This window comes from Bubalus kerabau, chromosome 1, assembly GCF_029407905.1.
Source record: "Bubalus kerabau isolate K-KA32 ecotype Philippines breed swamp buffalo chromosome 1, PCC_UOA_SB_1v2, whole genome shotgun sequence".
Taxonomy (NCBI): Eukaryota; Metazoa; Chordata; class Mammalia; order Artiodactyla; family Bovidae; genus Bubalus; species Bubalus kerabau.
In genome coordinates, this window is record NC_073624.1 from 137,200,524 (window position 1) to 137,222,547 (window position 22,024).

Here is a 22,024-nt window from a genome sequence, read left to right on the forward strand (position 1 = left end):
GAGTGAAAAAGTTGGCTTAAAGCTCAACATTCAGAAAATGAAGATCATGGCATCCGGTCCCATCACTTCATGGGAAAGAGATAGGGAAACAGTGGAAACGGTGTCAGACTTTATTTTTTTGGGCTCCAAAATCTCTGCAGATGGTGACTGCAGCCATGAAATTAAAAGATGCTTACTCCTTGAAAGGAAAGTTATGACCAACCTAGATAGCATATTCAAAAGAGACATTACTTTGCCAACAAAGGTTCGTCTAGTCAAGGCTATGGTTTTTCCTGTGGTCATGTATGGATGTGAGAGTTGGACTGTGAAGAAGGCTGAGCACCGAAGAATTGAGGCTTTTGAACTGGGGTGTTGGAGAAGACTCTTGAGAGTCCCTTGGACTGCAAGGAGATCCAACCAGTCCATTCTGAAGGAGATCAGCCCTGGGATTTCTTTGGAAGGAATGATGCTAAAGCTGAAACTCCAGTACTTTGGCCACCTCATGCGAAGAGTTGACTCATTGGAAAAGACTCTGATGCTGGGAGGAATTGGGGGCAGGAGGAGAAGGGGATGACAGAGGATGAGATGGCTGGATGGCATCACTGACTCGATGGACGTGAGTCTGAGTGAACTCTGGGAGTTGGTGATGGACAGGGAGGCCTGGCGTGCTGGGATTCATGGGGTTGCAAAGAGTCGGACATGACTGAGTGACTGAACTGAACTGAACTGAATAGTTTTATATGACCCAGTCATGAATATAACCCCAAAATTTCCATGAACTTTCTTAATCTCTGAATACATTCATACTCAAGAAAGTCTATTTAATCTAGAAGAAATCTCAACCCCTCAGACTCCTGACCTATTGCAATTTTTGCTCTCCATTCATCATTATTCTGTGGAGCTCCTTTGCCTCTATTATGGACTGGATCTCTGATTTTCCATGTTGTAAGTTTTTCTTTTCATCTTGATTGATTCCCATGTTTGGGTGGCATGTAACCTTTAACAGCTTTTTCAGATAGATATGAGGAGAGGTCTTTGAGACCGTTCATATGGATGCATGAATTTGTCCTCATGTTTGATAGATAGTTTTGCTAGATTCTACTTCTGCATTGAAGAAGTTTCAGCTTCTACATTGAAAATTATTTTCTATCAGGCACTGTTTTATTGCCTTCAAGCTCCTGGTGTTTCATCTATTTGGCAGGACTCCTATGTTTCTCTGTGTGTGCACCCAAGAAGCTTAGCACTGGTGGAGAAAGTCAGGACAAGCAGGCTGATCCCATTATAAATTTATGACTACCAACATCAACTGAACTCTCAACAGTACGAATTCACTCTTTTAAAAGAATTTTATTGAAGTATAGTTGATTTTAAGCAGCAGCATTCCAGTTCTTTGTTTTACAGATGCAGAAGCTATTTTAAAACCTCTGGACGCAAACACATGCACGCACACCCCTCTCTACTTTTCTCGAACTTCTGGAAGCTCTCCTCCTCTCACATTCTCAACAGATCACTTTGACTTTTACTTTTTTTGGGAGAAAATAAAAGCCATCAGAAGGGATGCCTTTGTGTTCTAGAAATGAAATCTACAAACGGACCTATTTTCATACCCTTCTATTCATCTTCTGATGAACTGTTTCTCCTCTACTTATATCTTGGAGTCTATTCTGCTCTTGTTTTCAAAGTGCTATAATAATGATCCCTCCTTTTTTTCCTTTATATTTCATTTCTGTCAACTGGATCATATATAGTGGTTTTTCCAGTACTCAGACCTCACTCATTAAATCATCACCCAGCCTAAATGCCAACCAAGGCAATAAAGAAGAAACGTCTTCTTCCCACATTATCCTTCAGCTACTGCTATTTCCTCCCCTTCGCAGCCAAACATCTCCCAAATTGTTGTCTTTACTCATTTCGTTAGCTTATTCATTCCTCTACCATTCCATTCTGGTTTTCTTGCTAAAGATCCAGTGACCTCCACCAAAATGTTTGACCTCATTATATAAAGATGATCACACTTTACTTTCTGAAATAGTCTTTTTCCTGTGCTTACATGCTAAAACTTTGTTTTTTCTTCTCATTACTTTTTATATCACCTTTCCCATTATACTGTCATCTATGTGATCACTAACTGTTAGAATTTCTGAAAGGCTCTTTGCTTGGTTCTTTTAAATTCTCCTCTCATTCCTTAATCGTACCCATGCACATGACTAGAATTACCACCTATAAACAAATAATACATTTTAGTCTCTAGCCAAGACCTCTTTTCTGAACTCCAGACCCATACATCCAAGTGTTTACTTCACATATCTTCTTGGAGGTTTCAACTCATATGTCCTGTTCAACTTTCCTCTGAGGTAGTCAGTCCTCTGCCAGTGTTTCCTATTTCAGTTAAGGGCACTTAACTCTCTTCACTTATGTTAGCCAGAACCCTAGAGTCATTCTTGACATTTTCCTTTCTACCACCCCATATCCAATCCATCATCCATCTAGTTGATGATATTTACCACCAAAGTATTTCTCAAATCCTCTCATGTATCTCCATCTTCACCTCTCTAGGGAAGCTTCCAGCATCTCTTATCTAAATTTCCTGGATGGTCCCTTAATTGACCTAACTAGTTCTATCCAGTCCCTCAATCTGTTTTCCATACTGTGGCCATGCCATCTTTTTAAAGTGTTAATCTAAGTACATCATCCTTTGCTCAAAGCCTCTACATGGCTTCCTTCTGCTTTAGGGATAAAAAGGAAGAACTCCTCAATTTGGCCTGTAGGGTTCACAAGCTCTGTTCCTTACATACCTCTCCTGCCTTGGCAAGCACCATCTAATTTCCTATTCTCAGCTGTGCTCATTCTCAGCTCAGGTTTTCGTTTAGCTCATTCTGTGGTTATTCTCAGCTCAGGTTTTCGTTTAGCTCCCCATGCTGCCTCCTCTAACCACGTATCTTTTCTTACACTAATTCTATTAAGATCCAATGTAGCTTAGTGGCTAAGCATATCACTCTTCAAAACTAATTTTCAAGGGAGATTGCCAAGGTTCAAATCCTGATTCTACATATTATTTGTGCAACCTTGGGTAAGTTACTTAATCTCCTGTACCTTAGTTTCCTCAACTGGAAAATAAAGGATAATTGTGATATACTTGATCATGATAGTGTTATTATGATCAAATGATAGTTTACAGAGAAGGCTCTTTCCTCTTCTTTCTTGCTCAGTTAATTTCTTCTCAAACTTCTGTTCTCAGTTCCAGAGTCACTCTCTCAGAGAATCATCCACTGACCTCTCTGACTGAATCCAATTACCTCATTACAGCTTTTCTCTTATGTTGAGTCTCTTATTTGTCATGTTTAATATAGGTGGGATTTTGTATTTTTCTGAGTGGTTTATACATTTACTTTTGGTTAACCTTCTATCTTTCTCACTAGAATGTCAGCTCCAGGAGCCTAGGGATATTCTTTGTTTTTGGTCACTATTCTTTGTGCCTAACACAGTTTCCATTACTTAGTAGGTGTCCCTCCAAAATGTTTGGCTGGGCCTCATCTTAGTGGGATTTAGTTCCTTGACCAGGGATAGAACCTGGGCCACTGCATTAGGAGTGAGGAGTCTCAGCTTTGGACTACCAGGGAAGTTTCCCAAAATATCTGTTGACACAAAAAGACATTATACATCTCTGGTGGAAGCCTCCTTGATAAATTCTTTTGCTGCTTAAATTAGTGCTTTGTATAGTAATTAGTAAGTTCTGAGAAGGAAAACACAATGGTGAATCAAACAGTTTAGCTATAGATCTGCTCTTGGTTCTTTAGGAGGTGACTCTGAGCAGGAGGGTTCTCTGTTCAACAAGGCAGGGCTTTTGTGGAGATTATGTGCCAGATGCACAGGCCTGGGTTTAATTCTTAGCTCCATAATCTGCTGCTGTGTGACCTTAATCGTGTCATGTGACTTCTTACAATTCCAGTTTCCTCATCTGTCAAATCACATCACATTACTCAGCACTGAGCCAATTCTTAACTAGGCAACTGAATCTCTAAGAATTTCGATTAATCTTAAACATAGTAGAGGTTTAAACATAGATCAGGCTTAAACGTGAACCCGATCATCCACAGGCTCATGCCAATGACATGGCATGACCCTTGTGTAGGCTAGTAAGTCTCCTTCTGTGGCCAGTGACAAATTGCCTTCTCATCCCCAGCACCCCCTCCTCCAAAAGTCAAACAAACAAACAAACAAAACACCCCCCCAACTTTGTAATTTTGGTTACAAAAGAGAGTATGAATCCATGTGAACTGGAAAAACAGAGTTCCAGTGGTATTTCCTGGTGCAAGCAAGTTTCTTTTCCTTGGGGCTTCAAGTCCAAGTTTGAGTAGCAGTGGGTGAGCTGGCCTAGGCAGGTAGGATCAGAGGTTCGTTGCTGCCCATTACCTGTGAGAGACTGACCTTGGGAACAGAGTAGAGCCCTCAGTCTCTGACAAGACAGCCCTGCTCAGACGCCGGCTGAATCCAGCTAACCTCCTCTGCAATCTCAGAGCCTCTTTTCTCTAGAGCCCTCCTTTTTTTTTTTTTTTTTTTTAAATTAGTTGACTCTGTTCCCTGAGAATCACACAGAAAATGATTCCCCCTCTCACCTCAATCAAGGGGGAAAAAAAAATCCCATCCTTACAATAAAATGAGTAAGCCTCTTGTCCACTTCTTGTGCAACTAGCCGGCAACTGGCTGCGATGAGAGGAGATATCCGCTTTGAGCACGGAGTGGAGGAGCGAGCTGCATGGAAGCAAGGACCACGGTGATGTCTGCGACAGATGGACGTTGTTTCTTCCGCAATCCTCCTCTTTTTCTCCTTCCTCCTGTTGCAAACTTGTGGGACCGACTGGGGCTGTGACTTTGAGAGAGTAGTGTTTGTAGGTCAAGAGAGGGGGAACTGTGTCTGTACTTCGAGTGAGTTCAGGAGGGTGCTGTGCTTGAACTCGGCGAGTGTCCGTGATGGAAGAACTGTGAAAGTATGTGTGTGGGACAAAATTCAGACGTGTAACCGCAGGAAAGTGGTAGTGCGTACGTGGTGAGTGTGTGCGCGCGAGTGTGTGCGCGAGCCAGGGGCTGCCCGCCCGCCCGCCGCGGCTCCCCGTGGGCCGGCCCGGCCAATGAGCGCGCGGCTGCAGGGGCGGCGGGCGGGGAGGGGGCGCCGGGGCCCTGCGGATGGAGGCGCGGGCGGCGCGGCGCGCTCATTCCGCGCGGGCGTTGCTGGCAGGGGGCGGTGCAGCCACTAACCGGGGACCGGGGCCCGGACCCGGGGCGGCGGGCGGCGTAGGCGGCGCCGGGGGCTGGGATGCGCACGGGGTTCCGTGGCGGCGGCGTTGGCGGCGGCGTCGGCGGCCGCGGGGGCACGAGCTAGCGCCGCGGCGCGGGGAGCCAGCGGAGCCCGGCGGGCGAGCGGAGGCGGCGGCGGCGGCGGCGGCTCAGGCAGAACAGCGGCGGCAGCCGGAGCCCGAGCGCCGCGCGCCCACCATGGCCGCCCAGGGCGAGCCCGGCTACCTGGCGGCGCAGTCGGACCCGGGCTCCAACAGCGAGCGCAGCACGGACTCTCCCATGCCCGGCTCAGAGGACGACCTGGTCGCCGGGGCGCCCCTGCACAGCCCCGAGTGGAGCGAGGAGCGCTTCCGCGTGGACAGGAAGAAACTTGAGGCCATGTTACAAGGTAGGCATCCCCCCTGCGTTCTCGGACTCCCCGGCCGAGCCCCGGACAGCTTCCCGAACATCCTCGTCCCGCGTCCCAGCGCCCGGCCCAAAGTCGACTTAGTTCCTCGTCCCTTCCCCCGCGGAGCCGAAGGACACCCAGGGAGTGGAGACCTCGCGGGAGTCCCCACCCTTCCACGCCTTCCAGGTCTCCAGGCACCGGGAACCCTGTGCTAACTTAACCGGCTTCAGAAAAGCCGAAGGCCGTGTTTGTACCCGCGCGCCCAAGTTGCATTCTTGGACTTTGGAGATGCCAACTTTAGTCTGGACACCTGGGCTGTGCCATCCGGACCCAGTCGGACGGCACAGAGTATGCGTGACTCTCTCCTTATTCGTTGGCACTCTTGAATTCTAGCTCTGTCTCTTGTTTCTCTCCCTTCTCTTGTCAGTATCCACTTCCTCCAGCTGAGGGGCCTTGTCTCGTTATTGGGAAACGCTCCGCAGATGTCAAGGCTTAAGACAGGAGTTCCCGCCCCCCACCCTCCACCCGGGAGTGAGAGGGGCCAGGATGGGGGTGAGCGGCCAAAGCGTGGGGATGGTGTCAGGGCAGTCTGCTGGGTTGAAGGACAGCGTATGTTCATCGCCTGGCACGCTTATAAAACACATCTTGAGTTACACTTGGTTCATAAAAATCTTTCCGTATTATGGATGTCAGACTTTGCCTTTCACAACTTGGGATTTTTTTTTTTTTAAACTCCTTCGTTTCTCTGGGACTTTCCCAGTGGTAACAGCTTTAACCATGTAGGACTGGGATCGAATTCTGATTCTTAATGGGAGGATTGGGATTCTTAGAGTGAACACTAAAATGTCCAAGGTCATTTTGATCTTCTCTAAAAATGTCAATTACTAGCTTACTTGTAATCGCCAGTGTGGCTCATTTACATCATCTAGAGAAATAAGGTAGTTTGTATGATTGTTCTTCAAATACCGTAGAGGGACCAGCCGTTACTTCCACTGAGGATGCAGTGGTGGATTCATTCAGTAGCTGGTGTCCTTACGTCAGGGAGGATAGGAGCTTTCTAGCTCTCTTTTGGCTTGGCGCATAACTTATTTCGACTTTATCAGTTAGTGTATCGAAATGTGGGAGCTCTTTAGCCCTCCATTGAAACGCAGTGGTTTTTTAGAACAATTAAGCAGGTTATTTTTAAGACAGAACAAGATGTTTTCCAAACAATAACTTCGTGGAAACAAATAGCAGGAGTCTTTGGCAGGCGTTTTTTGGATGAGCTGCGAACTTGTCTCTCTTGTTGCTTATTTTTATTGATAAACATCCCCTGTGCTTGTCCTGTCTCTGTCTTTCCCCCTCTTTTTTTCCTCTTTTAAATTAGGTAACATCCTAGGAGAGTTGCTTCTGAGATAAACTCTTCCCATAGGAATATTGCAAAGTAGATTTGGAACTTAAAACCCCAGTTGCATTTCAATAACTTGTTTTCGTTGTTTCATTTGTTATGGTTCTTTTTGCCTAGCTCCTATTTTAAAACAAAATATTAAATTTATTCAGAAAAAATATTGGTATAAGATTGTTTAGGTTGAACTGTTAACACACAGACCTCTCCTTTCAGCAGGTTTCTTGTTTGTTTTGTACATCTGGAGGGTTGTGAAGACAGATGGCTCTTCTAATAATACTGCGTCTTCTTTACCTGTCTTGCCTGTGCTCATCACATAGGCAAGTGATGTAAGCATCTAGGAAGCTGTCTTGCATAATCTGAGCTTTAGAAGTGGATTTCTTTTTTGAATTAATTTCCATTTAGAATAGAATGAAATATGGGTGAGGCATGTTTAAAAATTTGAAGGCTCTTCCCTTTGTAGATATGATATTCTGACATGAGAGTTTAAAATTGCTGTGTTGTGATAAAGTTTCTTAGGCATCTTAAGAGTTCACATTTCTTCAGCAACCTACGCATTAATGAAATATTCACACTTCAACTCCAAAGACGTCTTTAATAATTTAACCTAGTGCTTTAACTTTTCACAGTCACTGGTAAGTGAATTGCACCTTCTAGGAAAGTAAATTTGAACACATTTGACGATAGAACTCAGTGCACTGTGTACCAAGGCATTTTGTCATGCATGCTTCCCAGAGTCAAGTTTTGTTAGAGCCACCAGGTTTTATTTATTTATTTTTTTGGAAAATTTTTAATTGGAGGATAATTGCTTTACAATGTGGTGTTGGTTTCTGCCACACAACAGTGTGAATCAGCCATAAATATACATAGGTCCCCTCTCTGTTTGAACCTCCTTCCCACCCTGCACCCTATCCCACCCCTCTAGGTTGTCACAGAGCGCCGGGCTGAGCTCCCTGTGTTAGACAGCCACTTCCCACTAGCTACCTGTTTTTACACATGGTAAGGTAGATGTTTCAGGGCTCCTCTCTGTATTTGTCTCGCCCGCTCCTTCCTCCACTGTGTCCACAAGTCTGTTGTCTATGTCTGCGTCTCTGTTCCTGCCCTGCGTATAGGCTCATCAGTACCATTTTTCTAGATTCCGTGCATTAATATATGATGTTTGTTTTTCTCTTTCTGATTTACTTCATCCTGTATAACAGGCTCTAGAGAACCACCATGGAATAAGGAGTAAGACTGGTTTTCTGAACCAAACATAGTCATGTGTCTCATTGCTTGATACTAGGTGGTTAAAGCAAGTGTGGGCAACTGGAATCACTCAGAGTTAGGTTCAAATCCCTCTGGAATCTTGGGACAGTTTGTGAACACCTCTCTGTCTCAGTTTGCCCATCTGTAAAATGGGACTGATGCTAGTATTATACCTTTCTCTTAGAGTTTTGTGAGAATTAAAAGAGATAATGCCTAATGAACAAAAACTTGCCATACCATTTTGTAAACGGTAACAGCTTAATATATATCAGTTCCAGTGAAGTTGCTCAGTTGTGTCCAACTCTTTGGGATCCCATGGACTGTAGCCTACCAGGCTCCTCCATCCATGGAATTTTCTATGCAAGAGTATTGGAGTTGGTTGCTATTTCCTTCTCTAGAGGATCTTCCCGACCTGGGGATTGAACCCAGGTCTCCTGCATTGCAGGCAGATGCTTTACTGTCTGAGCTACTAGGGAAGCCCTAATATATATATATATATATATATATATATATATATAATCAGTTGCTTTTTATTATTTCATTATTATTAGTAACAAATAAATACTATAGCATGGATTAAATCTATTTCTAATGCCTAGCACAATTTCTGACAGTCTATATTTGAATATCTAGGGAAAAAAGTTTGCATTTTTATAATTGCAGAAGTAAAATAAAGAATGAGGTAGGAGTTTGGAAAGTCAACAAATATTTTAATATTGTTAGATGTCCTGGGGTGAGAAGCTTTTTGTTTGAAAAGTGCTAATTAAGAAAAGTCTTTATTTTCCTGGTTGGGTTTCTGATTATTGTGAATTTGGATTTGCCATTTTTCTTCACGTAGTTGCCTTAAAATGTGTATAGGTTCCCAGTTTAAATCAGGATAAATAAGATTCTCTGCCTTTAAGTCTACATAGTGCAAATTGGTGATTATAATGCTTGGAATTTGTTTCCTGAGAGACTGTCCTGGGGGTAAGTTAATGTTTAATGGGTTGTATTTTTATTAGTAGAGAAATTCTTCTATGCAATGGACCAAAAATTCAGTGAGTTTAAAACATGGGCAATAGGGTAGTGGTTAAAGAAATGAATGCCATTCTTGGATGATCATTGACTCCTTAAAGAATTGATAACACATGAAATCCACTAGGGCTAAAAAAATGTAGGAAAAAAACTCACTAGTTTTTAATTTTTTGCTTTTGTTTTTTGGCTGATAATTACTTTGGAACAGCCATGCAGAGTATCTGACATTTTTGCTTGAATCTAAATGAAGATTACGGATTTTATTAGTCAGCAGTTTTATAAATGGAAATTCATTTTCAAGTTTAAGGTTTTGATGAGGATGGTCGACCTTGGCATAGATACATGGGCAACATTATAATAATGAAGAAAAATTGTTCTTGATTTACTTAATACTGATATTCAGAATTTAGACTTTATACTTCATGTGGGGTAGTAGTCTTGATTAAGTCAATTAAATGTGAGTTATGGTTTACAAAGAGGAAGGAGAGTGGTCTAGAGGAAAGTCTGGGAGAACGTAGGAAATCAGTGGGTAAGAAGAGTCAGAAATATAGCCCTGGTGCTGGCCAACGTCCTGAGAGACAAACATGGAATTTGTTAATTTTAGACTTTTCCTTTTTTTTTCTTTTGGGATTGTTTTATATCTTACGATTATATTTTTGTTTTTACATTGAAAAATGTATACACATGCCATACAATTGAAAGCTCCTACATAAAGTTTAGACTCAGGCATTTTCAAAGTTCGGAATCCCTCATATGTTTTCGCAGAAAGAAGTATTGGCGGTGAATGAGGCAGTGACCTGTTTTTATAAATTGAGGTTGATGTCGGGTGGGCTTTTAGGATATTGCTGTTAAAGACTTTAAAAGCCATATTTTGGGGACTTCCCTGGTGGTCCAGTGGTTAAGACTTTGCATGCTTCCAATCAATGCAGGGGGCGTGGGTTTGATCCCTAGTTGGGGAGCTAAGATCAACCCTACATGCCATGTGGCACAGCCAAAAAAAAAAAAAAAAAAGAAGCAAAACATGTTTTTACAGGTTGACAGTGATGGGCACAACAGGATTCATTGACTGCCGTTTGCTGGAGAAACAGAACTAGTTACTAAAACAGCTGATCGCACTGTTGATTAAAAGTAAGAGAAGCAGTTAACATAATTACATATCTTTTTAATCTGGCAAACTTTAGTGAAGATTGTCTTATGATTTGGTAAATAGATAATAATTTTTTAGGTGCTTTTGTGAGAGAGATGAAGCCAAAATATATGAAAATGGAGGAGTGCTGAAAATGAAAACAAGAGCTAAGCTGGATAGAGTTTTCTAGTTAGGGCTTGATAAAAGCTAGTAAACATTAAGAACAGATGCAATAACTTTATGAAGCTTAATGGTCGAAAGCAAAGGACTCTTGGCCAGATCTGGATTTGAGTCTCGGTCTTACTTTTAAGTAGGGAGCTTGAGAAAATTCATTACCTGCAGCCCACTTCTGAAAGAGGGTGATGTAGGATTCTGATAGAGGAGCATATCTACATCCTGTGCTTGTTGTGACTATTCAGAGAATAAAAGATGGATGTAAAACATCACAGCGCTGGCCACATAGGAAGTGCTGGATAAATCACTAATAACCACATTCATTATAAACTATAGTTCATAAAGTGCACATTTTTCTATTGAAAATGAAAATCTAGTATACTGGAAAATGAATTAAATGAATTAAATAAATGGTTCATTTATTAAAATGATAAATGAGCATTCACAGCTACCGAAATATTATTATTGGCCTTCCTGGTAGCTCACAGTGTACCCGGCATATTAGCCCCTCGTGAAGGTGGTTGAGTACATAATGAGTAAAGCTGTATTGGACGCGAATGTGGAGTTTTAGCTTTTGTGCTGGATGAGAGGTCTTTGCACTGTCTTTAGCTGTGATGGTTCTTGCCTTGAGAATTTTTCATTCGTTAAATGGTCTGAAGCCAGTCTTTTCAATGGTTTTTACTAAAGACGAGCCTCAGAATCAGTTACTTTCCCTTGTGGTTTGATGTTGCTCTGAACTTATCATTCATTGGTGCCTTTGAAGAAAATCCTGGGGACCTGGGATGACATATTCTATTTGCTCTTCTATACAATGGGGACCATGGTAGTCCTGTCTTCCGGGGATGTTGTGAGCACAGAAGGAGGTGATGCGGGTGAAATGCTGAGCCCAGGGCCAGGCACACAATGTTTGGTCACAACAGCCCTGTGCCACGTGATGGAGAGGGATTTCAAAACACTAGATGGAGAGGGATTTCAAAACACTAGAAAGCAAATGCTTGCCAGGTTTTTTTTTTTAAGATTTTTTTTTTTTTTGATGTGGACCATTTTTAAAAGTTTTTATTGAATTTGTTACAGTGTTGTTTCTGTTTTTTTTTTTTTTTTTTTTAATATTTTGGTGTTTTGGCCTGGAGGCAGGTGGGATCCTAGCTCCCTGGCCAGGGATGGAACATGGGCCCCCTGCATTGGAAAGCAAAGTCTTAACCAGTGGACCACCAAGGAAGTCTGTCTCTCTTTTTAAAAAACAAACAAAAAAAACAACTGCATATGAATTGCCCCTGCCCACAGTGAAAGTCTTCTTCCAATCAGAGTAGTTTATTAGGACAAGTGTAGTAGAGTTGCAGAGCAGAACTGAAGGTTCAGACTGTTTTATAAGCTAAAGGAAGATACATCAGGGGTTGTAGAGCCCAGCACTAAAGAGCTCGGGAGCTGCTCTGGGGCTGACCTGGGTTGGGGTCCTAATTTCGTCCTTTGCAGGGTCCTGGGAGGATGCTGTGACAGAGGCAGGGAGTCAGCGCTCTCCGTCAGTCTTACCTCTGTGAAGACTTCTGGGACTTTGGTTAAGTTGATCATTGATAAGTTAAAACATACGAAGAGTTTGTCCTATCGATGATTTTAACAGGCAGGAATGTATCTGGCTGCGACTAACAGAAAACCCAATGCAGAGTGGCTTAAACAAGCCAGGGTGTTATTTTCCCGATGAAACAGAAAAAATCTGGGGCTGAGAGGCCGTAAGAGCTACTCAGGGGCTTCAGGGAGCCAAACAGCTCTTCCCCCCGACCTTGGCCGTCCCAGCCGATGGCTGTGGCCTCGCTGGTGCAGTCTGGCGAGGACTCTACCTTGAGATGAGTCTGTGGTCTCTGCAGGGAAAAGGGCAGAGAACAAAAATGGTTTTTTATTCAAGATTTTGCCTTTTTATGTGACAAATAATTCTCTCTCCTGGAACTTCCATCTGTATTTCTTTGGCCACTCTTTACTACAAGGATTCTGGGAAAGAAAGAGACTTCATTTCCAGCTTCTCATAGAAGGAGGCAAGGACGAAGGGAATCCGAATGGATCCAGTGATCCAGCCCATAGTTTCCCCACAAGGGGCAAAGCTGAGGTCATTGTGACAGAAACACCAGGTTGTGCCTGATGTGAAAGCTTACCCGTGTCAGAGACTTTGACCTGCATTGATAACTCCTGGAAATCTAGATTATTTGGTAGTGTTTATGTTGGTGGAATTTCTTCTTGGCTTAGTTCAGGAATAAACCTAATTTCCAAAGAGAAAACACCTTTGATCATGGAAAGCGGTTCTTGTGTTTTTACGCCTATTAAAGAAAGGACTTAGGGCCGATAAGTACTGGAACTGTCTTTTTCTCCTTCACTCTTTTCTGCCTGTCAAGTGTTTTTTTTTTTTTCATTGAAAATTATACAGCATAATACATCCATTTTACCTTTTAAGAAACATCTTATTATTTTTAATATATCTTATTAATAATATCTTATTACTTTTAATGTGTTTTTAAATTGAAGTATAGTTGATTTACAGTGTTGTGTTGATTTCTGCTGTGCAGCAAAGTGACTCGGTTGTACACATACATTCTTTTTTATATTCTTCTCCATTATGGTTTATCCCAGGATATTGAATATAGTCCCCTCTGCTGTACAGTAGGGCCTTGTTGTTACCCTTTCTGTATGTGGATAGTGTGCAGGTACTGAAATCCCAAACTCCCCGTCCATCCCTCCCTGTTTTACCTTTTATTACTCTAAGATACTCTTTCTCTTCTCCCTCTTCATTCCGGCCCACCACACATCTCATGTTGCTTTTAAAATAGACTGGTTCAGTGTAGTTGATACTTTTTCCCTTTAGGGTTTTCTTAGAGCGGTCACTGCAATAGCCTCTGGCCAGTGAAGCCAGCATTTGTTTAGAAAATGAAGTCATTTTGGAGGCAGTTTGATAATAGAATTATCATCAGATTTGTGCCATGTTTTGCTGTTTGAAATTGTCCAGAATGATGAGCTAATAAAAATACCAGTTGGCTCATCCTTAGTTTATACTGTTTATTTAAAAATCTAGTCCTTTAAAAATGCATGGTTGGCGGGAGGGGGCTTCCCTGGTGGTCTAAGACTCCAAGCTCTCATGCAGGGGGGCTAGGTTCGATGCTGGTTGGAGAGCTAGATCCCACATGTGACAACTAAAGATCCCTCATGCTGCAGCTAAGACCAGGTTCAGCCAAATAAATAAGTATTTGTAAAAAATGCATGGGATAATAGTGACTCTAAATATTCCCTTAGGTAAAATGCTTAATAAACCGCCGAAGATGAGGCACTGTTTCAATACTACTCCGTAGTAGATTTGCAGTGTGTGGGGATGACCTTGGCAAGAAACCCTCATTCTGCTGCAAAAGCCACCACATTTGGTTTTTAATCCTTGTGGCACCAGCATTTAATATCCAAAGTGCACAAACCATTAATAGACACATTCTGTGGATGTTTTACTTTTATAAATCCATTTACTACCTAATAAGCTACTAATAACTGTAGCTGATGAAACCATTTATATTTGTAACACATATTAAATCCTGTTCCCATTTATGATACTGGCATATAAAAAGATAATGATCACTTTCTAGCTCTGAAGTAGTTTTTCTGTAACTGTGAATAAGATAAATCATGTATTAGTCTGCATATTGAGTTGATCTGGAGCTTAACTACATCTATTGTATAGGAAGATGCTTAAATATAAGACTTGAAAATTAGCCATTGTGTTTTTTTTCAGATTTTGAAAGTAATACAAATTTATAGAATATTTGAAAATACAAACAGATGTAAAAAAGAAAAACCAAAAGGCATCCCTAAATCTAGAATCCAGCAGTAACCACTGATAACATTTTGGGTATTTTTTCCTGGTCTCTAAAAACTATGCTCACATGTAATTTATTTTAGCAACAGATATTGAGTTCCTGCTACATGTCAGTTACAGTATTGGGCTTTGGTGGGTTGGGGGGCAGACAAAACTAAGATAGATATGGTTCTTATCCCTGTGTGACTTGTGTCCCTAAAATTCTAAACTGGGATCATACCTCCCTTCTTTGAAGAAAATGGAAATCCACTCCACTGTTCTTGCCTAGAGAGTCCCATGGACAGAGGGGCCTGACAGGTTGTAGTCGATGGGGTCTCAAAGAGTCGGACATGACTGAGCGACAAATGCTTTGGTATCATGGGTATTTTCCATCTCATTAAAGATTCTTGAAGAACAGGATTTTAAATAGCTCTATAATATTATCCTTGACATATGATTTGCTTAAACATTATGACATTTTTTCTTTTTTTGCTCAGACAGTAAAGAATCTGCCTGCAATGCAGGAGACCTGAGTTTGATCCCTGGGTCGGGAAGATCTCCTGGAGAAGAGAATGGCAACCCACTGCAGTGTTCTTGCCTGGAGAATCCCATGGATAGAGGAGCCTGGTGGGCTGCAGTCCATGGAGTCACAAAGAATTGGACATAACAGAGCAACTAACACTTCCTCTTTATGACATTTTATAACATTTTTAAGTGGTCATTCATTGAGAGGAACCTAATGTTTCTATTCAAATTGTCCCAGATTCAGGTCCTGGCTCTATCATTTAATGGTTGTGGTCGTGGTGGTTAATCTCTAAGTCGCCACTGACTCTTTTGCTACTCCACAGGCTGTAGCCCACCAGGCTCCTCTGTCCATGGAATTTCCCAGACAAGAATACTGGAGTGGGTAGGTTGCCATGCCCTCCTCCAGGGGATCTTCCCGACCCAGGGATTGAACCCGTGTCTCATGCATTGGCAGGCAGATCCTTTACCACTGAGACACCAGGGAAGCCCATTGGTTGTGTGGCCTGGGGCAAGTTAATAACTTCTCTTAGCCTCAGTCTTCTCATTGCTAAAATGGAATAAATGTAGTTTCTAGGTTATAAGAAGAATACTGTATATCAAGCATGTACCAGTGTCCTATGTAGTGTGATACTCAAGAATTAGCAGGTAAGGAGTGTTCACACTGCTGCCCCAAACCCTTTTTTGCGTGAAAAACATTTTTTTCATCCTTAATTGTTCTCGTAGGAAAAATTCTTTCTAGTGAAAATTTTAGCTCAAAGGGAATAGACATTTTTAAGGCTTTTGATAAATTTGCAAAAATATTTTCTGGCAAGATTCACGGGTTGGGCAGAAGAGACAACAGATTTGTAGGCTGTCTGCTCCTGGTACCTGTGATCCCACCACCTGGCTTGAGTTAGTGGTGGTGAGAGATTAGGAAATAACTGAACGACCAATCTAGAGTTAGAGTTCTGTTTGTTTCTTTCATCGAAAACTTTGAATGATGTTTATCATATACCATTAGCATGTCTGGGAATCATATAAATCAAAGCCAAAGAAGAGTTGAATTCTTTTCTTTCTTTGATTCTCTTTACTCTTGAGTACAGCACAGCATCCTTGAACCTAGTGTGTGTGCAGGCTAAGTCGCTTCAGTCTTGTCTGACGCTTTGTGACCCCATGGACTGTAGCCTGCCCGGCTCCTCTGTGCATGGGGTTCTCCAGGCAAGAATACTGGAATTGGTTGCCGTGTCCTCCTCCACGGGATCTTCCCAACCCAGGGGTTGAACCGGCATCTCTTGTGTTCCCTGCCTTGGCAGGTAGGTTCTTTACCACTGGAGCCACCTAGCAGTAAACATTCTCCACCTTGAAGCTTTAAACCATTAAACTGCCTTGAATCATTTTAGTCTAGGAGCATAATTTTTAACTGGCACATGTTTTCAGTGGCTTGCTGTAAGGAACTTGGGAGAAGAGCACAAACCTATGAATTTCTGTGGAGCGGATGTACTGTTTTTATTATTGCATAGCAGGCTCAGAATGATTTGATTTTCTTACAGACTCCTATTAAGTCAGATGTCATAGATACCTATTTAGTATATTATGAATTAACTTAAGAACACACATTTTTTTTTTATTACAGAAATTTAAAAAACAGTATAAGGGAAACTTTTAAAAAGAAAAGTAATAATTTGTCATTTCACTATCCTTTAGCTGTTCTCATTTTTCTGCCTTGGAATGTAATCCTTGGGAATGTAATCCTTGGGATGTAATCCGGGCTGTCCAGTGGTTAGGACTCCACACTTTCACTGCTGAGGATGTGGGTTTGATCCCTTGTTGGGGAACTAAGATCTCACAAGCTGCTTAGCTCAGCCAAAAAAAGAAAAAAAGAGAAGTGTAGTCCTTGAGATACATCCTTGACTATTTGCGTGGAGTTTATGTAGTTGGAGCATTGATTTTTGTATTCATCATTAACCTACTATATTAAATGTTTTTGTATTTCTAAGCAGTTTTCAGAATTAAAATTTTATGGTTGGATAATGGTACATCTGATCAAAAAACTTTTTTTGCAGTTATAGAGAGCCTTATCAGATCAGATCAGATCAGTCGCTCAGTCGTGTCCGACTCTTTGCGACCCCATGAATCGCAGCACTCCAGGCCTCCCTGTCCATTGCCAACTCCCGGAATTCACTTAGACTCACATCCATCGAGTCAGTGATGCCATCCAGCCATCTCATCCTCTGTCGTCCCCTTCTCTTCCTGCCCCCAATCCCTCCCAGCATCAGAGTCTTTTCCAATGAGTCAACTCTTCGCATGAGGTGGCCAAAATACTGGAGTTTCAGCTTTAGCATCATTCCTTCCAAAGAAATCCCAGGGCTGATCTCCTTCAGAATGGACTGGTTGGATCTCCGTGCAGTCCAAGGGACTCTCAAGAGTCTTCTCCAACACCCCAGTTCAAAAGCCTCAATTCTTCGGCTTTCAGCCTTCTTCACAGTCCAACTCTCACATCCATACATGACCACAGGAGAAACCATAGCCTTGACTAGACGAACCTTTGTTGGCAAAGTAATGTCTCTGGTTTTGAATATGCTGTCTAGGTTGGTCATAACTTTCCTTCCAAGGAGTAAGTGTCTTTTAATTTCATGGCTGCAGCCACCATCTGCAGTGATTTTGGAGCCCAGAAAAATAAAGTCTGACACAGTTTCCACTGTTTGCCCATCTCTTTCCCATGAAGTGATGGGACCGGATGCCATGATCTTCGTTTTCTGAATGTTGAGCTTTAAGCCAACTTTTTCACTCTCCACTTTCACTTTCATCAAGAGGCTTTTGAGTTCCTCTTCACTTTCTGCCATAAGGGTGGTGTCATCTGCATATCTGAGGTTATTGATATTTCTCCCGGCAATCTTGATTCCAGCTTGTGTTTCTTCCAGCGTTTCTCATGATGTACTCTGCATATAAGTTAAATAAGCAGGGTAACAATATACAGCCTTGACGTACTCCTTTTCCTATTTGGAACCAGTCTGTTGTTCCATGTCCAGTTCTAACTGTTGCTTCCTGACCTGCATACAGATTTCTCAAGAGGCAGATCAGGTGGTCTGGTATTCCCATCTCTTTCAGAATTTTCCACAGTTTATTGTGATCCACACAGTCAAAGGCTTTGGCATAGTCAATAAAGCCGAAATAGATGTTTTTCTGGAACTCTCTTGCTTTTTCCATGATCCGGAGGATGTTGGCAATTTGATCTCTGGTTCCTCTGCCTTTTCCAAAACCAGCTTGAACATCAGGAAGTTCAGGGTTCACATATTGCTGAAGCCTGGCTTGGAGAATTTTGAGCATTACTTTACTAGCGTGTGAGATGAGTGCAATTGTGTGGTAGTTTGAGCATTCTTTGGCATTGCCTTTCTTTGGGACTGGAATGAAAACTGACCTTTTCCAGTCCTGTGGCCACTGCTGAGTTTTCCAAATTTGCTGGCATATTGAGTGCAGCACTTTCACAGCATCATCTTTCAGGATTTGGAATAGCTCAACTGGAATTCCATCACCTCCACTAGCTTTGTTCATAGTGATGCTTTCTAAGGCCCACTTGACTTCACATTCCAGGAGAGCCTTATAGTGAATGTGAATTACATAGCTTTTTATTCCTTTGGAACTGTATTCCGAGGAAACAGTTTTGAGGAATATAGTTACTAAAAAATGATGGTAATTTTGAAAGCAGCTGCCAACTTTAATTGGGCACTGACTTTGTGCAGTGTTCTGGTGCTTTATGCCTCTGCAATCATTTCAGCCTCTCATGCAACAGCACATGAGATGTAGATGCGGTTTGGATCTTTGTTTTATGGACAAAAAGGCTGTAACTCCTGTGAATTTTTGGAATTCTGAGTGGATCTAGACACTAGTTTTCCTTGTTGTAGAGTCAAAGCTCTTATATACCGTGGAGACATATCAAATCTGAGTCTAGAATGAGCAACTCTACTCCAGAACAGATTTCAGTGCTTCATCAGTTCCCTCCTGAAATGCAGAGGGCTGTGGTGGTAGGCACGGAGATGGGTTAGGATTCTTGGTGAGAGTGCAGATGTTCCAAAGCACTACCTTCTGCTACCTTTGGTTAGGTTTTCTCTGTCCTTTCCTTTGTGAAACAGGTATAATAACACCTGTCTCCTAGGGTTATTGTGAAGATTATATGAAAATGTGTATAAAGTTGGCTCTCTGTTGGTGCCCTGTACCTAATAGTCTGTGTGTTTCAAACTCACCTCCTATTCTTCTGTAGCATCTAGCCCAGTGCTGTGAAAAATAACTTGTGTGTGTTTACACAGTAAATGACTCATGATGGATCTGGATTAAAGACTGTCCTGTTTTGGGCTGGTAGACCTGCATTGACCTCATAGGATGAAGCTTTAAAGCTAAAGCACGGGCTTGACCTTATGGAACACCAAATAGGGACATCCCTGGTGGTCCAGTGGTTAAGACTCTGCACTTCCACTGCAGGGAGTGTGGGTTCAATCCCTGGTCAGGGAACTAAGGTCCCACATGCCCTGTGGTGTGGCCAAAAATAAATAAATAAAGCCTTAAAAAAAGACACAAAATAGTTTTGCCTTACTTAAGTAAGTAAGCAGAGTAATTCTCCACATGCAAGGTAGTCTTTTTGCACCTTCGAGTCCAGTCGAATGTTATATTCCTGGTGATAATACATGAATGTGACGTTTTGAATGAGGATATGCAGAACTTCATTCAAGCGAGGTTTGTCTATGTCTGAACTACATTAGTTTTATAAATTGAAATTTGTCAAAGTGAATATAATTTTTCAGTGTATTTGGTTACAGATTCTTCTTCTTATTATAATCTTCTTCTTCTTATTATAATCTTCTTCTTCTTATTATAATCTTCTTCTTCTTATTATTATTTTATACATTTCCAGATACTTGTTTAAATATGGTTTAAAAGCATCTAAGTAAGAGATGGTTTTTTATGTTAGTTTGTTCATTACACGGGGATATTCATTAAGGTATTTTAGGTAGGAGCGAGATAAACTATGTCTCCCAGTACAGTGGATGACTTGAGCAACTTGAGTTCATGACCTGGTCTTTCCCCTGACACTGTTACCTTGTACAAGTCACTTAACCTCTTAGGGTTTGGATTAGCTGCCCCCTAAAATCCTTTCCATCCCCAGGATTCTGGGTCTTTTGCACAGTATGCAATATAAACCCAGTACTAGTGGCGTGTGGTGTTCGAGGCCAACTCAGCTCTACATCCATGAGTAGTTTTGGTAGGAATTTGCCTTGATCTGCATCGCACACATGAGCATTCACAGCAAATGGGGGGAAGACGGCGAAATGAAAACAGTTGCAGTATCTTTGGAGGAGTGAGTGTTTCCAAGACAGCTGACCACAGCTCTGCTTTCTGGCATCCTGGCAGTCAGGTTTACAGTGCTGCATATTCTGTGGGCTCAATGTTAGCTAATGTAAGGGTTTCTGCGGTAATTGAGCAGGAAGGACAGTGTACATCATAGCTGAGACTTGTTGGTGTTGACATACTGTGTTAGATGAACAAAGGAGACTGTATGCTTCCCCAAGTAGCATCTTTTTGTCACATTTTCCTTCCTCCTTTGCCAATGTGTCCAGTTATCAAGTTTCATGTGCCAGGGTTTATATCTGTCATACAAACCACTAGAGAAATGTAGCTGGGAAACGTAATAATGTTCATTAGAAAAAAGTGAAAGTGTTAGTTGTTCAGTCATATCCAACTATTTGTGACCCCCCATGGACTGTAGCCCACCAGGCTCCTCTGCCCATGGGATTCTCCAGGCAAGAATATTGGAATGGGTAGCCATTCCCTTCTGCAGGGGATCTTCCTGACCCAGGGATCAAACCCAAGTCTCCTGCATTGCAGGCGGATTCTTTACTATCTGAGCCACCAGGGAAGCCCTAATGTTCATTAGAGGAAAATCTCAGTTAAAAAGACATCTGTATGCCCACATTTTAAGTATTTTCAGCATTGATTTAATTGTGTATTGATTATTGAGAACTAACACAGTATCTCTTATCTTGTACAGAATACCACTGGAGGTTGTATTATTTATGTTTTGAGTTAATTCCTTTATCGTATGCTGAACTTATGAAGTGCCATTCAAAGTCATATTGTGACAGGCTTTTATTTTTTTAAATTGCTTGATTATACTGATTTACTTTTAAAAAGTCAGGAAAATGTATGTTTAGCTTCAGTATTGGAGGAGCAGTCATATAAAATGTTTTAGTCCAGGGGGAATGTTTTTCTTAAAAAAATTTTTATATGAGAAATAGAAATCCAAGATACAGAGTTTTAATTTTCTTATAGGGATCTATAATTTAGTAAAACATTGCTGGCAGTCATATTGTCACCTCAACAGAAAGATTGCTTCAAAAGTATATTTACGGGAAGTTCCCTAGAAATCCAGTGGTTAGGACTTGGTATTTTCACTGCCAGGTTCAGTCCCTGGTTGGGGAACTAAGATCTCGCAAGCCATGCAGCACAGCCCCCCAAATTATCAGCAGTGAATGGATATCTGGGATGAATTATCTATGGAAAGTTTATTTGACCAAGTCTAAGCAAGTAGGATTGAACAAAAAAAAAAAATAGAAAAATGGATTTGAATATGAAGGAAGTTCTGCATAAATGATTAGCTTTCAAGCTTGTGAAAATTGTGTCTCATAATAAATCATTCAGGAATAGCAAGGCCATTTGAAAAACCTGGTGGGAAATTATTGTATGTGTTAAAATCATAAGGTCATGCATTGGGGACTGCACAGTGAATGAGGCCTTTTACCTTTAAAAAGAATACAATCTAGTAGAAAAGAAAATCGACCTAAACTTGTTAATAGGAAAGAAAAGGACATCCCGTAGAATAAGGCTGTGTTTACTTAATGTGCATCTTAGTCTGGGGTTGCCTACCTCTATCCCACAAGATAAAGGCTTGTTGTAACTAGTTTATTTGGGAAGTGCTCTCAAGGAGAGGAAGTGAGGGAATAAAGGGAATCATATGGGGAAGAAGGCAAAGCCAATACAATGATGCATTATTGACTTGGTTACCTCTGAGGGTAATTGCTGTTTCTGGTGCATTCCAGAGTCTGC

At 41.7% G+C, this 22,024-nt stretch overlaps 1 protein-coding gene across 8 annotated transcripts in view; it reads left to right on the plus strand.

Moving 5' to 3' along the window:
- The first annotated feature begins 1,362 nt into the window (after positions 1 to 1,362).
- Positions 1,363 to 22,024, plus strand: part of BICC1 (BicC family RNA binding protein 1) — a 352,390-nt gene continuing 331,728 nt past the window's right edge. Inside the window, exons 1-2 of one of the 8 annotated variants that reach the window (XM_055589551.1) lie at positions 1,363 to 3,049; positions 4,673 to 5,026. Coding sequence is in view for 5 of the 8 variants with exons in the window: in XM_055589535.1 (XP_055445510.1) it covers positions 5,473 to 5,662 (190 nt within the window). In the remaining 3 variants the exon portion in view is untranslated. Of the gene's footprint in view, positions 3,050 to 4,483; positions 5,027 to 5,216; positions 5,663 to 22,024 lie in introns of those variants that run through there. The other 7 variants (XM_055589552.1, XM_055589553.1, XM_055589535.1 and 4 more) reach the window with 7 other exon arrangements.